The sequence below is a fragment of the Crinia signifera genome, chromosome 1, assembly GCF_055691185.1.
Source record: "Crinia signifera chromosome 1, ASM5569118v1, whole genome shotgun sequence".
Lineage (NCBI taxonomy): Eukaryota > Metazoa > Chordata > Amphibia > Anura > Myobatrachidae > Crinia > Crinia signifera.
Window position 1 is genome coordinate 343,268,895 of NC_139217.1, and position 17,261 is coordinate 343,286,155.

General features: G+C 42.2%; 1 protein-coding gene across 3 annotated transcripts in view; it reads left to right on the forward strand.

Moving 5' to 3' along the window:
• Positions 1–17,261, forward strand: part of SEZ6L (seizure related 6 homolog like) — a 351,778-nt gene that overhangs the window by 180,324 nt on the left and 154,193 nt on the right. For all 3 annotated transcript variants that reach the window (XM_083146527.1, XM_083146544.1, XM_083146535.1), the window contains 2 exons: positions 13,412–14,113; positions 15,394–15,527. In XM_083146527.1, the coding sequence (XP_083002653.1) occupies positions 13,412–14,113; positions 15,394–15,527 (836 nt within the window). The remainder of the gene's footprint in view (positions 1–13,411; positions 14,114–15,393; positions 15,528–17,261) is intronic.

Below are 17,261 nucleotides of genomic sequence, written 5' to 3' on the forward strand. Positions count from 1 at the left end.
TCCGATCATATTTCTGAGTACTGAATTGATAAAATATTTACATACAGTACAGATGTTGCATTAAGATGCATGTTATTATGCAGGCATCCTGAGATAGTATCTCTTGCCAGTGACTTTTATGTGAACCATAAGGTTACAAAGAGAAGGGTATTTGTCCCTGTTCAATACTGGCAGTGTAAATGGTCTTCAAGTGTTCATCCTTTATAGTCAAAGTCATCTGGAAAAGGTCTGCATTTCTCTCTCCCAATAGCTGAGCATTATTAAGGGAACAGTGACCCAGATACATATTTTATATGATGGCTTTGACACAGACAGAGAGCTATAGAGACAACCAGAGAAGTGCTGAGCTCATCCTGTTTTGTATTACCCAGCTATGGCTATAAAACTCAGCCCCGGTACTGCTGTTTGTGCATTTTTTTGCTCCTATATATATAGCTTATAAAAACTGTGACTTGTACTCTATTACTATAGTTTTGTACTAAGCATTCCTGAACCTAGAATATAATCGGACATATTTGTAAGATAAGAGAGCTGGTACATATATTTGTTTATATGTTTCCATGGCATGTTACACATAAAATCTATCTTAGGCACTATGCCATATCACAAATATAAAACAACAAATTATATCAGCAATATACCAAAAATAAAAATCAGGGTTACAATGAGCTCTATAAATGAAATAAAAAATCAAGAATTCCTGAATTATTGATAGATTAGAAAAAACATAATTTAAAAAAAATGTTTGAGGTGGTACAAGATATGTGTAAAACTTCTTATACATTCTATCCAGTTGTCCAATAACAAAAGCAATCATTTGTGTGTAACACATACCCTAGTATCAATTTTATAGACTTGGGGGGGTAGACAACGTTGGACAATATTTCTGATAGGCAGAAATTTCAGCCATTAACCTTTTTTCAGTCCAAATTTTTTGCCTTGTTTAAATGTTTAAATTAATTGTAATTTTTTTTATTCAAAAATGGTCTACATTGAATGTTGAATGATGTTAATGTTCTTATTTTAAAGTGACTCACCGGTGACTCACCGGTGGATCTGCTACTAGCGACTAGATGCTGGAATTGAAAGGGTTAATATTCAATCGTGGTCATTATTAGAGACTCCACAGATGCAGTTTGGACTTTATTTAAAGTAGAATCTACATTGTCTAAAAATCTATTCCAACAGTCGGAAAACGGACCCAACATTGAATAGATTAAATAGTCAATTCAACCTAATCTTGTCGGAACGGCCAATATTTCAGCCTGGTGAAAATATCGGTACTCTTTACCTAGCACGGCGCCCACGATGTCCATCGCGGTCATCGGGTGTAAAAAATCGCGGGCATCGCATGCACTACAGTAACGGGTGCGACACGACCGACGCGATGCCCGCGATTTCCCATAGGGATCAATGTTAAATTTTTAAATGGACCCGATTTTTCAGTTCAATGCCTCAATGCCCGCGATTTTGCCATAGGAAACAATGTTAAATGGGCCACAGAGCCCAAATAGGCACCCTTAGCAGTGAAATGTCCCCACGATCCACGCGAACCCGAAGCGTGGCGAGCGCAACGAGCCCGTGAGGGGCGGCGGTACGCGTCCTCTGACCTTTTCATACCCCCACTATCCACGTTGGCGTGGAGTTGAGAATAGAATAGTGTGGCGAGCGCAGCGAGCCACCGAGCCCGAAGCGTGGCGAGTGCAGCGAGCCCCGCGAGGGGACGCGGATACCTGTTAAGCCCGCGTAGGGCCGCGTTTACCTGTGAAGGTATCCGCGTCCCCTCGCGGGGCTCGCTACGCTCGCCACGATTCGGGCTCGGTGGCTCGCTGCGCTCGCCACACTATTCTATTCTCAACTCCACGCCGACGTGGATAGTGGGGGTATGAAAAGGTCGGAGGACGCGTACCGCCGCCCCTCGCGGGCTCGCTGCGCTCGCCACGCTTCGGGTTCGCGTGGATCGTGGGGTGTCGTTAACAATTGTGGGGGACATTTCACTGCTAAGGGTGCCTATTTGGGCTCTGTGGCCCATTTAACATTGTTTCCTATGGCTAAATCGCGGGCATTGAGGCATTGAACTGAAAAATCGGGTCCATTGAAAAATTTAACATTGATCCCTATGGGAAATCGCGGGCATCGCGTCGGTCGCATCGCACCCGTTACTTTAGTGCATACGATGGACGCGATGCCCGCGATGGGCGCCGTCCTAGGTAAAGAGTACCAAAATATCTTCTGGGATTGAATACCTCCTTGATCAGAAACAGGTTTCAGCCATAAAGGACTGACCAGTCTCTAATATCTTTTAATTAAATGGATCTAAAAAAAGAGATTAAGTGGCTAACTGCAGCAGTGTGCAGCCTTATACGGCCTTTCATGGAAATTATATTAAACTAGCGACCCGCCCCGGGTTCGCACAGGAAGCACTAATTATCTATAGCCAGATGACTTCGGATTTTTGTAGTTGGTTGTTAGATTTGGGAATACCTTGTCGACAACGGCTTGAATATTCAGTTGCATTTGACAGAAGTTTGGCGGGAACTAAATCTCATTCGTGGCACGAACAATTAATTGCCCCCAAAAAAAATGCTGTTGATCCGATCACTACCAAACTTCACAGGATCACCCGCTGGGCTAATCTGAAGATTGAGTGAAAATGTCATGAAAATCGGTCATGCCGTTTTGGTGTCCATAGGGAACATACACACATACACACATCGATTTTTATATATATAGATGTAAATAGAATCAAGTGTAGATTGGCAATAATTTCTTATGCTGTATTTCTAGTCACAAACTAATCCAACTGCATATTAGAAACACAAATCAAACACCATCTAGCAGACAGGAGGTTCTTGTGACATGCTGTGCCAATATATCCAGATGACTGAAAGACAATGTAAAGGTTGACAGTCAAAAGATTGGCATGCACAAGGTCGACATTCACAAAGGTCGGCATGGGAAAGGTCATGAGTTTGTTTTTTGATACTTTACCATCCATGTGAACTCTAATTGGGAATGGTTAAGTGTGCCAAGCACTGTGGGAGTGAGGCACCTAGCCTGGAGCAAGGTAAGGGGACGTGGTACACTAACTCAGGGTCCACCTGCTCAGGTGTCATCATTGACACCCAAAAAATGTAAAAAAAATATTTCAACCTTTTTCAAAGTCGACATTCACCTGTTTCATGGTTCACTTTAAACAGCATATCTGGCAATGAGCATATCTGGCAATGAGCATATCTGGCAATGAGCATATCTCCCAACTCTTCGAGTTTTTAAGTACAGACCTGATTTACAGTGGACTGTCCCACCATCTAATATTATTGTATCAAGGGTTAAATTAGCGCTACCTATGCAATCTATTCCCAGTCCAATGAAAAGAAAATGGATTGATTTTGCTACAGTATGTGGCAAATGTATTTCGCCGAATGAGGCTAATGTATTTCTTATTATTATGAACTTGAAAAAAGTCAGCACAATAAAAAAGGAATTACAGCACGGTATGAGGTGTATTCACTGGAGTGTGATAGCTTATATTGCTTATAAGCAGCTATTCAAGCGTATGTAGTGCATATTATACCTAAATTATATGTTCTATTTATTTTATCAGTGCTTGTACAGCTGTTTCTTAGTGTGTTTGTTTGTTCCTATAATTCACAAAAACATATGTTTTTGATGGAACTAGTAGGTCAGATGGCATTCATTGTTAGCGTGCATTGTATCGAAATATGTTGAGTGTCTAATTATTGTAGGATAAGCACAGCAGCATTAAAGTTTCCTATTAGGCACATATGTAAATTGATTTGAGTGTTTCCTGATAATTTGTGACAATTACAAACCCCTGTTAGGTGTTATTGCTGCTAATGGATTACTTTAACATTGCATAAATATATTTGCGCAACAGAAATAGCGTATAAAAGCCACTTACTATTTCCTGAATGTAATCCCTTTGAGTGCGAGTAAAGCAATGGGATCTATTGTCTTATGCTCTCCACCACATCTGGATGAGTTTTTCTGCAATTTGGAGCAAATACAGCATAAAATACCTCTATCTTTACGTACAGAGTCACTATTATCATCTACCCAACATAGCAGAGCTCCTCACTGTGGGGGTGATGTAAAAGTACATCTAAGTCCATTTTGCGGATTTATTGTAAGATTTTTAGCACTGCGCATACTGTACTCCATAGCTGCTGTACGTGCAACTATGAGCACCTATGGGTGTTTTAATGGGGGGATAGTAATTTGCCATGGTAATATACCATGGGTTAATTGATTCCCTGGGGCTATTCATTTAGCCCTGAAGTGAGCCCACCAGTAGCACTTATTGGGTATTTTTTAAAGCATCTGAACAGACTTGAAAAAAAAATCCCTGATAATGAATGGGTGCTATGACCTGTTAACACACAAATCCGTGAACATTTTAAGACGTTAATGCCCATTAATTTGTTACTTTTACAAGGGTATAGGACGAAAAAGGGCATGCAATTAACTTGCACAAGTCATTAAATACTGAGGCTAGCACACTTTTTAAGCCATTTTAACTTAACATCTGCAATCGAATCCCCCACTTTATACCATTTTAAAACAAAGATTTTGACTTGATAAATTGCCGGTTCAGGACAGCTCAATCCGAGTCCATTCTCTGAATGGTCCTCCCAAGTGAAAAATACCAGGGCTTTAAATGTCGTCTCAACTAAGATAATGGACCCAGAACTTTAGACCTGGGTTGACCCAGGTTAAGCTAGCTTTCCCTGGCAAATTCCTGGGTCCAAATGCTTGCCCCGGGGGACTTGATTGATTGTGTGAAAGAGGGTACTGAGCTAGGAACAGGATCTGCCCCGTGCTTCAAAAGCCAGGTAAAAGCCAGGACAAAGCCCCAGCTTTTGTCTGAAATCTGTATAAGAGTCTTATGCAAGCAGTCCCCTGGGATTGATAGCACTGTATACATTGGGCATCATGCCTCACCCAGAAATTAGTACGTTTCACCAGGGCATAAAGTGGTCATGCAGAGGTGGGGGTACTCATTTCTCTTTTCCATCAAATTACCCCCCTCCCCTCCCCCAAATAGGCAGAGACAGGGACAGTGGTAGGGGTTTTGGCATCCCCCTGCAAAGTAGAACGTTTTTCTGTGAGATTTACTGTGCAGGGCCAATGTGGATGTTAATGTTCCACCTCACCATTAGAGGTGGTGGAACTGAGTTCCACCCCATTCCCCCTCACTTTAACCCCTGTGTTTCACACTCCTAAGCCCGCCTCTGGACTTCCATTGGTTACTTTCACATGAGTTCATGGGTGTGCTTAGAATTGTGTTGCCCACTTACACCAGAATGGGACTTATGGGATATCGCCCTAGCACCAATCAAAAAAAGGGTGTCACAGGGACAAAGGATATTACTGGCAAAAATATTTGCGGCAGCCCGTAAAACAATATTATCCCAATGGATCTCAGCTAACACCCTGAGCATAACATTATTAGAACCTAGAATAACACACCTATTCCACATGGATTGGGTGGAGATGCTCTTGAATAAGGAAGAAAGAGTAAACAAATTTTTATCTATATGGTTACCACATATAAAATAAATGGCACTGGGCACGGTACTCTTTACCTAGCACGGCGCCCATCGCGGGCATCGCGGCCATCGCATGCACTAAAAAACGGGTGCGACGCGATGGCCGCGATGCCCGCGATTTTCCAAAGTGAACAATGTTAAAAGTGTCAATGGACGCGATTTTAGTGTTCAATGCCTCAATGTCCGCGGGAAACAATGTTAAATGGGCCACAGAGCCCAAATAGTCCCCCGAAGTCTGAAATGGCCCCCACAATTGTTAACGCCACCCCACGATCAACGTGAACCCGAAGCGTGGCGAGCGCAGCGAGCCCGCGAGGGGCAGCGGTATGCGTCCTCCGACCTTTTCATACCCCCACTATCCACGTCGGCGTGGAGTTGAGAATAGAATAGTGTGGCGAGCGCAGCGAGCCACCTAGCCCGAAGCGTGGCGAGCGCAGCGCGCCCCGCGAGGGGACGCGGATACCTTCACAGGTAAACGCGTCCCTTCGCGGGCTTCACAGGTGTCCGCGTCCCCTCGCGGGGCTCGCTGCGCTCGCCACGCTTCGGGCTCGGTGGCTCGCTGCGCTCGCCACACTATTCTATTCTCAACTCCACGCCGACGTGGATAGTGGGGGTATGAAAAGGTCGGAGGACGCGTACCGCCGCCCCTCGCGGCCTCGCTGCGCTCGCCACGCTTCGGGTTCACGTTGATCGTGGGGTGGCGTTAACAATTGTGGGGGCCATTTCAGACTTCAGGGGGACTATTAGGGCTCTGTGGCCCATTTAACATTGTTTCCTATGGACAAATCGCGGGCATTGAGGCATTGAACACAAAAATCTCGTCCATTGACACTTTTAACATTGATCCCTATGGGAAATCGCGGGCATCGCGTCGCACCCGTTTTTTTAGTGCATGTGATGGCCGCGATGCCCGCGATTTTTTACCCCCGATGACCGCGATGCCAATCGCGGGCGCCGTGCTAGGTAAAGAGTACCCTGGGCACAAAAGATTTACTAAAACAAACAATAAAATTAACAGCCTGGTATGGCGCAGAAGTCACACGATTGGGCACAGACCCCTTTTGAAAAATGGGTAACAGAACAGTAAATTATGTATTAAATAGATCAGAAAGTAAGATTAAGGTATAGACAGGTACGAATAGGCGAATTTTATAAACATAACAGAATAATAAAGGGGGAGGGGGGTTTGTTACTGATGAAAATTTAATAAAGAATTATAAAAAAAAAAAAAAGAAGTGTGTGGAGCATGCTCATTCCAGGGTGCTACATGGTGTCTGATTTATACAACGCTGCTGATACCCAGGGAAACTATCCAGCACATATATTACATACATCATCACATGTATGTGTATATGTGCTAAGCGGTCCCCCCATGAACTACATGGTCGGCCCTGCTGATTATTACTAGCAAAAATCCGAAATGTTTATGCAACTAAAGTATAATCTACAGCCAGAGTATAAGGATGAGCATTCCATAGCTATTAGATTATATTATTTGCATATGCAATCATCCAAGGTTTTATCTTAATGCAGTAATCACAACTGCTGGGTCTCACGGCAATGCTATTATCTGCATATGGCTCAGATAGAAAGTTATGTTCTTTCTCTGTATCAAAATGTCACATGGCAAAAGCGTGATGTACTGTACAAATCTATAACTGTTATGGCTTCAAGGCATAGAATCATAAGACAAAATATAACTTAATATCAGGGAGTTTTAAAAACTGTTGTGGTGAGTAACTACTATTACTTCCTGTAGTAATCTGCATTCCATACAGGGGATAATTGCTTGGGGATTACAACTGGTATCCCTCCCCACTAGTGTTTAACCCCCACACCCCACCATCTAACCCCCCCACCCCACAGCCTAACCCTAACCATAACCACCCCCTTTGTAGGAGTCTATACCTAAGCACCCCACCTTGCAGCCTAAACCTTAACTTCTCCTCCCCACAGTCTAACTGTAAGTCCCCTTACTAGAGACTAAACCTAATACCACCTTTCCTGGGAGCCTGCTAGCCATTCATACTCACCTATTGGTGAGATGACTCTCCCGATGGCAGATGACTCCATTACTTCCCAGAGTTCCGCCTCTGCCAATTCATCCAAATTATTCCCATAAATTAATTGCTATAACAGGACCACACATCTCTTTTGGCTAATTAAATCAGAGCTCAGCTGTTGTTGTTTTCACCAACATTATAAATGCCCCAATTTAATTGCCTAGCAATTGTAGAGCCATTAGCCAAAGGTGATAACCTGAAATTGAAAGTGACTCGGGAAGAATGTAAGGTCATCCTACATGGTACACTTATGTTACTTCCTGACTATGATAAACAGCAACTCCAGCATAAGCCATCTGTTGATAACTAAGAATGAATGCAGTGTGTACTGACTGAGCAAGGCTGCAGTGATTTACAGGTCGGTAGGAAACCTCTGTGTTGGAACAGAGGACATACAATAATTACTGGTAGCAATGATAGGCTGAGAGAAACATGCATTGACATTTTTTTGTACCAGGTCATTTACTCACATTGCTACAGATGATTTAAGTTGCATTTTGCCACTTGATATAGAAGATTTACAACTTTGTCATATATTTTATTTTATTTGGGAAAAATTTCAACTTTGTAGCAAAGGAATACATAAAAACAATTACATTAATTTCAAAACAACAGCTAACAATGTTAATATGGAGTTTCAAACGGTGAAGTTATGGTGTGTACACACGGTCGATTAGGATTGCTATTCGATCCCTATGCGACCCGACATGCATGCGATATTGATTATATAGTGCAGATCTGCAATATAGTCATTGCAGCCCGGTCTATCTGGGTTTCGATTTGTGCTGTCCCGGGAGTGCGCATCGGAATCCAAGGTAAAAAACCTATGCAATCTGCATGCGATCCCGATCTCATGCTGGATTGTACCCTGTGTACACACCATTACAAACATAGGGGTTAATCCCATGTGGTGCATAGGGTGTGATTTTGAAATGATCCTTGTTAAATAGAGCCCTAAGAGTGAGCACAGACCCCACAACTTCCATCAAGGAGAAAACAACTCATCACTATAATCACCTGAAATGCACAAAAATCCGCACCTCTCCCACAGTGGAGCCCAGAAACACCCCAACAATTGTTACATCCCCACATAGCATCCACTCCTGTCCTTTTAACAGATGTCACAATGGATAAGCTTACAGCAGCACCCTCCTACCTCCATGTCTGTTTTTCCCCAGTTTGTTCTATCACTGTCTACAGTTGTAAAGTGCAATGGAATTTGCTGCGCTATATAAGAAACTGTAAATAAATAAATTATAGACAGGCGCTTGCCTTAGATATTTGCAGTATTGGGTACTCTGCTCTGTGAGCCGGTTTGGTCATAGACCCATTGTATCAGAATTTTTTAGCATCACTCCTAAGCTGAAAGTTTATTATAGTTTTTGGAAAAAAGTTACATTAAGTAAACTGTGCCTACCTGTCCTCCTTACTGTCATTTATGTGGTGGTATAAAGTTGTGCTTCTGATTGTTCATATGGTTTATGCAGATACTAGCACTGGGTTCGCCTATCACTTTGACCATAAATAAATTTGATATGGTCCTGGACCACCAACTCAAGGCACCTCTGCATGAGCCTCACGTTACCCCAGGGTGCCTAGGCACACTGTATGGGAACCGTTGCCATAGAAAATGGAAGATGTGGATGAAAATTTTTGTAGGCCCAAGAACCAATTGTGCAAGTCAGAACATAGTAGTGTCAAGGGACCCTTACTTAAAATGGATCAAAATTTGTACATTAATAAAGAACTTATAAGACATAATCCAAAATACTATGCTTCCAAAAGTTATGAAAGTAGGTGGCTACAGATTCATTTTATTTGAGACACATACCACTCTTAAGAACCTTTTTTGACTTTGCGATATATAGGTTGTGTACAATTAACATTGATGCTTGAAGAACCCTCAATGTTATTATTTTAGTTTATGAGGAGTCTAATGTGAGGAGAACCAAAGACCAACCTAAAGTCAGGTGATTCAATATCTAATGATATTGGACAGTAAAGAGGAGTCTAGATAAAATACTAGTCCTATACACATTAGAAGATAAATAAGTTAACAAAAAAGGCTCTGGCATCCTCCTTAGAAGGGGTAGTCATAGCGGGGGGCATGGTTTGGATGAAATTGCAAATTTGTCTATTAGCTATGTCATATTTCTCCTTTAGTGCTTGGATTGGAAGCATATTGCCCCCTGGATTAAAAACATCCCTGATTGCTATGAAGCCATTAAAAATGCGAGGATAGGAAATTAATATTATCTAGACAAGGACTGAAAGAATCATTGCCACAAAATGTGGTAAACTGAGAACTACAATATAAGGGTAATCTGCAATTAATTGAGAGCCTGGCAAAATACTGTAAGTGTCAGGAACAATATTATTAGTCCCCTAAAGTTTCCCTAAAAACTCATCTCTTCAGGCAAGCTTATCAAATTCCAGAACCAGTCATAGAACCTCTGGTGGAATCGATGCAATAAAGAATACAGTATCTATCCTTATGTATCAATGCCTATTTCCCTATAGATTGTAAGATTGCGAGCAGGGCCCTCCTACATTTTGACTGTCTGTAAATACCCTGTTTGTTGTATCAATGTCTCCTTTAAAAATGTGCAACTGAATATGCTGCGCTATATAAGAAACTGTTAATAAATAATAAATAAATTAGTCAAACTGCAGGGGCAGGGAGGTGTTCCTTGTGTATTGAAGAGCACTTGGGGATTAAGGTCAAAGCAGTGCAATTTCAAGTGGAATGTTGGTGTAGCAACTGTTTCCAAGAAACCAATCTGCAATTTATCTAAAGCAATGTTTCTCAAACTGTGGGTCCTGACCCCAAAGTGGGTCAGACATCTCAGCATGGGGTCTCAACTCCATGTTAGTCACTATCAGGCTGAAGACTTTTCTAATCTCAGTCAGTGATTCAAGGAGTCTGAAAAATCTGTTGAATTGTCTGTTACTTCAGACTCCTCACATCATGTTGTGCCTCCACAATTAGGGAAGCCAATCCCGGGGCAATTTATCAATCCCGGGATTCGGGATTGAAAAATGCTCAATCCCGGGATTCCCGGGATCCCGGGATTGGCTTCCCTAAAAAAAAAAAATGCCCCGCATGTTTACTCACAGTCACAGGGCGGCCAGGAGCCCGGTGGGTGGCTGGTCATGCTGACGTTGCCGGGAGCTAGGTGGGTGGGCGGGGTTATCGGGAGCCGGGCAGGATGGGTAAGCGAGTTCTCCAGGAGGTGGGTGGGCGGGGTTTCCGAGAGCCGTGCAGGATGCGGCCAGGACAATGTAGGTACTTAGGCTGTCTGTGCACCTGTGTGGCCTGCGCAGCGTGACCTAAGACCTCGTCACGCTGCGCAGGGTCGCAGTGCCGCGTACATGGGAAGCCGGGCAGTGTCTGAGCGATGCTCAGACGCTACCCGGCATTAGACTGCGCATGCGCAGTCTAGTCCCGAAATCCCGGGATTGGAAACGCCAATCCCGGGATTGAAATCCCGGTGTTTTGGGGGCCAAATCCCGGGATCCCGACGATCCCGATCCCGGGATTGGCCACCCTATCCACAATGCTGCCATGTATGTGCTGTCTGCTCACTACACATGTGATGTGATGACCTTCTGCAGTCATTTTCTGGGGTCCTGTCATTATTTTTATTGTCTGATGGGGTCCCAGAGCAAAATAGTTAGAGGACCCCTGATCTTAGCAATACTGTAATAAAAAAACCCTGCAAGGTTGGATACATGGAGTTTAGCCAATGCAATCCTGGGTCTCCACCATGCCAAGGAAACTGAGTAATCAATTTAGTGCAAGCATAAACATCATGGTGTGAGGGCCTGTAGATGGCATTGAATAAGACATTTTAGGTAAAAAAAAAAAGAGAGACAAAGGCAAGGAACACCATTCTTGCAATAGGTGGGATATTTTAGTCAGAATACTGTAGATTAAAACTTTAGCTAAAGTGGATGGAATTAGGATACCTATTGGCGTGCGGTGGGGTGAGGCCGGTGAGGCACAGACTTTCCTGTCATACTAGCGTATATGCCGGAGTTTTCAATTCATAAAGTATGTCAAAAATACAAAGAATAAACAAAAAAAATCTTATTTTTATTATTCAAATCATTTTTGTAGTCAAAACTCTAGAGTAAAAAGTATATGGCAGGTGAGGCAGTGCCTCACCTGGCTAACTCTTCAGCACATCTCTTATCAAAACTAATTGAATCTCCAGCAGTGTATACTGCTGCACATGTATATAATGCCGGCATGTACCCTAGGGCTCATATATTATGTGCAAATCTGGCTCTGGTACTTGCCAGGGACTCTTGAGCCATTGACCTCACCGCACGGGTGTGTTTTAGCAAATTGAGATGTTGGCTTATCTAGGTGATTGTGCGATGAAGTACTGATGGGGATTATCTCAGCTTTATAGAATGTTACTTTGGAAACATTCTATAACAAATGTGGAAATAATGGCATTAACTGTTGGAAACAACTGGTTTAGTAATCATACAGAAGATTGTGAAGTGTGATGTTTTTTTTTTTTTTAAAAACCTGCTAATAATCCAGCCTCATACCTAATTCCTTTTGGGTACTTTTGGGTCCTTTTGTCTTGCATGTATTGTAGCACAAAGCAGTAACGTGGGTATAAGATAAAGTATTATGACTGTCTAACTTATTTTCCAGGATCATAAAACAGAACTGACCCTGAGAATATTGGGGGATGTTGTAAAACTTTTCGATGATCATATTATCATATAAAAAGTTTCCAGTTTTATGTTCTAACTTAAAAGCTTTTTTCGACCCTGACTCTGCACAAAATCTTTTTGAGTAATAAAACAACTTTACATTTTTATTTGTTCTGAACACTTGGAGATATTACTTGTCAAAGGTTGCATGAATGTCATACTTGGTTCAAAGCAAATATGCCCGTGTCATTGTTTTATAGACATTGCACTCTTCTCGTCGTTCTAGCATAAATAATAATTTTGTAATCTGATAGGTAGTAAGTTCTATTGCTCTGATATAACTGGATTGTATGGCACAGGCAGGTTTGTAACCGGAGTTTTTTGGGCCCCAAAGCAACATATTGAAGGGGCCCCTACCCCAGTGCTTCTTGAGACACCTCTCTGCAGCAGTTATTAATTGTATGCCCCATAATAGTGCCCTAGTTCATTTTCTGATCCATAGTGTGCCCTAGTTAATATTATGCTATAATATTTTAGGAACCATTTTAGTTCCCTACTGTAGTTTACATGATGTCACATAATAGGGTTTACAGTACACATTACGCCACATAGTATCCTCAAATAACATTCAAAAATACAGTGTCCCCAGTTCATATTATGTCACATTAGAGTGTCCTTCAGTTCAATTTATGCCATGTTACAGTGTCACGGGTCATATTATGCCAGGTGGATCAGACCTAAGCAGGCAAATATGTGAAATTGCTATGAAACTTTATAGCCTGGGTCGAGGCATCTCTAAGCCTCTGGGCCCCATAGCAATTGCAACCCTTGCACACATTATAGTTATGCCCGTGGCTCAGGTTTTTATATTTAAACACATTTTCTCATTAGTGTATGTTATGTTTCTTAAGTGGTTAGATTAAAGTTATCCCATTTAATTTAAATGTGCAGGCAGTCAGACAGGTATGGATTCAGAAGATAAATATCTCAGCAGTATGTAATGCTCACACCTTCCGGTTTGTCTTTCTATAGTTGTTTACATGATTTCTTAAAGTATATTTCTATATGTATTATAATGTTGCTTTCTTTGTGAATTTACAGATGGCAACATCAAGCAGAGCCTGATTCCAACAATTACATCAGAAATGCTCCCAGTGGAACTAGTCAGCAACAGAATTGGGAAGGAGAAATCCCAACTCAAGGATGTGGATTCAAAAAGCGTCCCTAATTCTGGGGAAGAGCTGTTTGACTCTGATCCAGAAAGGGAAGCATTGTTCCATAAGGAGATGTTTCAAGCCCCAAGCTCTACTCCAGATTTTGCTGATAATCAGACTTTACCAACTAAGAAAAAACCTCCATCTTTAAAGCAGTTAAACATAGCACGGAAGCGCCTGAGGCCACAACTCATGCCAACTGTCTCTGAAAAACTATTAGAGCCCCATGCCAACAGCCCGTCATCAGCATTATCATCAGACAAGTCTCCTGTATATAAGGATATATCTACTGAAATAAGAGAGGTCAAGGAACACATACCAGAGTTCCCATTGTGGATAAACAGAAGACGGCACACTGGTTTCGTCCCTCAAATCCCTTTCCAGTTGACTCCATACACATCCCAACCTTCAAGCCCACACAGTCTGGATTCTGTAAAGTTGTCTTTGCCTGATATAAATACCTCATTACAAGGAGATGAGCCCTTTAGGACACATTATAAAGACAATGATTTGAACACAGAAGAAAACCAAGACACAACCACGTCTACAATTATAACAACCACAGTGATCACTACAGAGCAGAGTCCAGGTAATAATATTAAGCCTATGCAAGGGTATGCTCAACTGTTGCTTGTGATAGTACTAATGACATCGGTGATGATGGCTGATAATACATATGATTATATTTTTGAGTAGACACATTAAAGGGGGGAATATAAAAGGGTACGAGCTTGTGAAAGTGCAATTTTTTTTTTAATTTAAAGTGCTGGATTTGCTTTTAAAATAATTGACTGTTTATATATCAAGACAAATCACTGATAAATCTGTGCTTTTATTTACTCATTTTAATATTTATTTGAGTAAATCTGTGCTTTTATTACTTTTTTACATATTCACTAGAATGTTTGATGAAGTGTGCAGAGCACAAATATACTATACTTAAAAGAAATTGGCTTCTTTATGTTTTCTGAAAAACATGTCAATCATATTTTTAATATAAGACAATGGTGCAATATTGTGAATGATGTAAGATTTTTGGGGGTTATTCTCCCTTTAAATTATTCTAAAACATACTGTATGTTATGGATATTTCTCGAACTGATCAATGTAATGTGCTCCGATTTCCATACCATTCAAGTAACTATCATTATAACACTATCGTAGATGTTTATATTGGCAGTTGCACCCTAGGTAGCACAGTACATTTTAAGGGGTAATTCAATTCTCTTTGATGTTTATCAATGCCATTATAGAGCAATGGGGACGATCCGGACCATGGCACTTGGTGAACACAAGCTTATTTAATTTTCCCTAGCACCCCAGAGAGATGTTCATGAATTTGACCCATGTTGGGCTAGCCTAATTCTTGGGGATGAGTGTTGTCCCATTTTCTGATGCACATAGCTAAATATTTCATTCTCTCACACTTGGGCAGATGTATTGGGCCTGCAGAAGAGATAAACTGGAGATAAAGTGGAGATAAGGTAAAAGGAGATAAAGCACCAGCCAATCAACTCCCAACTGTCATTTCAAACACAGTTCATTGGCTGGTGCTTATCTCCTTTTACTTTATCTCTACTTTATCTCCAGTTTATCTCTTCCTTGTGCTTAATAGGATTGCCCCAATACCTGTCCCTCTATCCCCCTGTTGCCAGGTTCTCCAGTTGGAGGATAATGTTAAACATGTTTCCTTTATGTAACCTTACCAATTAAAATAATCAACTACTCTATAGACAAAAATGAATACATTCAATGTAACTTAATGTTTCCGTATGAATAAATTTTTTAATCTTTTTTTTTTTTATTCCTGTTGATATATATTTACGTTCCTGGTCTTTTCTATGGTTGCTAATATGGATTTGTATATAGTTCAATGCAGTGTGAACTTCTTCGAGCCAGAAGGATATATCGATTCAACAGATTACCCACCACTCCCTTTCCAAAATTACCTGGAATGTACTTACAATATCACAGTCTATATGGGCTATGGTGTGGAGCTACAGGTAAGAATGGGATTTCTTCTACTCTGATCTTTCCAAAAAATTTTGAGTATTCCTTGAGATCAACAAACAACTCCTCAACATTGCATTACACAATTTAAGATATACTGTAGTTATTATGGTAAATCGTCCCCAACACTTCAAAGAAGCATTTAAGCTTGTTGTGTTTAATGTGGATGATTTCAATAATTGCAATAGTTCAAAAGAAATGAAAAGCATTCTAGTTTGCAGGGGGATGCCATAAACCCTACCACTGGCCCTGTCTCTGCCTAATGGGGGAGGGGAGGGGAGGGTGTTAATTAGGTGGCATAGAGAAATGAGTTCCCCCACCTCTGCATGACCACTTTAAGCCCAAATCATCACCCTAAAGTGTACTACATTAATGTAAAAGCAGATGTTTTCTTATAGCATGTTACGTGTGGTGCCCATACACAGTGCAAAAGCAGCGTGCGTTCCGATGTGCTGCACATACTTTTTTTACTGCTTTTGGATCGCATTGCATGCACATTGCATGCAAAATGCATGCCGTACGATGCGATCTAGCCCATAACGCATGTGATTCTCGCAGCGTGTATGGGCACCTTAATACCCCTTTTACACTGCCGCAAAAACCCGGGTCAGCGACTGGTTAGACCCAGGTCAGCGGCAGTTTAAATGGTTCACCCCGTGTCCCTTTACACGGGAATTCTACCCATGTCCTGACCTGTGTTGAACACGGCTAGGACCTGGGTAGAGGGCAGTGTAAATGGGTATGCCGGGTCATGCAACTCGGCTCCAGTTTACATCAATGGGGGAGCCCAACCTCTGGACCGCAGCAGCCGCAGCTTGGGTGGGGGGCGCACACAGCCTCTGCTGCTGTCTGCTGTACTCTGCATTCATTCACCTCCCGGGCAAGGGCTGGGGCAGCCCAGTAACTTACCTTGGTGCTGGGCTTGCCCCCAGTGCAGTGGTCCGGGGCCCGGTGCAGCTTGGAGATGATGTCAGCCTCAAGCGGCAGCCCAGGAACCTCCTGCGTCGAGTGGGAGGGGCGCCAGTGTAAAAGGTAACAATTTCCAGGTCGCACCCAGGTTGAAGCTGGGTCCAAAAACCCAGTGCGACACAGCGTTTTGGTGTAATAGGGGGTTTAATTAATACACCTAGGGGGGTATTCAAATGTTTACTTTTGGGCGTCAATTTTTCCCACCTTTCAAATTCACGGATCTGACGTATTTTATAGTGATGGCCAGATGTGCTATTCAAATGTTTTTTCTTTAGACGTCTAATCTGTAGGGTGATCGGCCTGTCACACACAGACTTGTGTATGAAGAAGTTGGGGGAAGGGGCGGAGTTGCCAGTAAACGGTCATTAGGTCAACACTATTAAGTTTGACATGCATTGGGCCAACCACTGAAGGTTGACAGGCCTTAGGTCGACACACAGAAAAGGTGGACCCACGCATTCGGACAACAATGGGAAGGTTGACAGTCAAAATGTCGACATGGGTTTTTCCCATTTTTTGGAGCAAACATGTGCTGACAGGTTGTATTTCATGCCCTACCTTCAGAGGCGTAACTAGACTTTCATAGGCCCCATAGCAAAAGTTTGTATGGGCCCCCTATTTAGCAACGGTTGGTAACAAATGAATATAGCACATATACCTTAGACTGTAAAGATGGGCCCCCTTCAGCTCAGTAGCACCCCTTGAACCTATGGTAGTTACGCCTTTGCCTACCATCCACTAGAGCGTGGAGGGAGAAT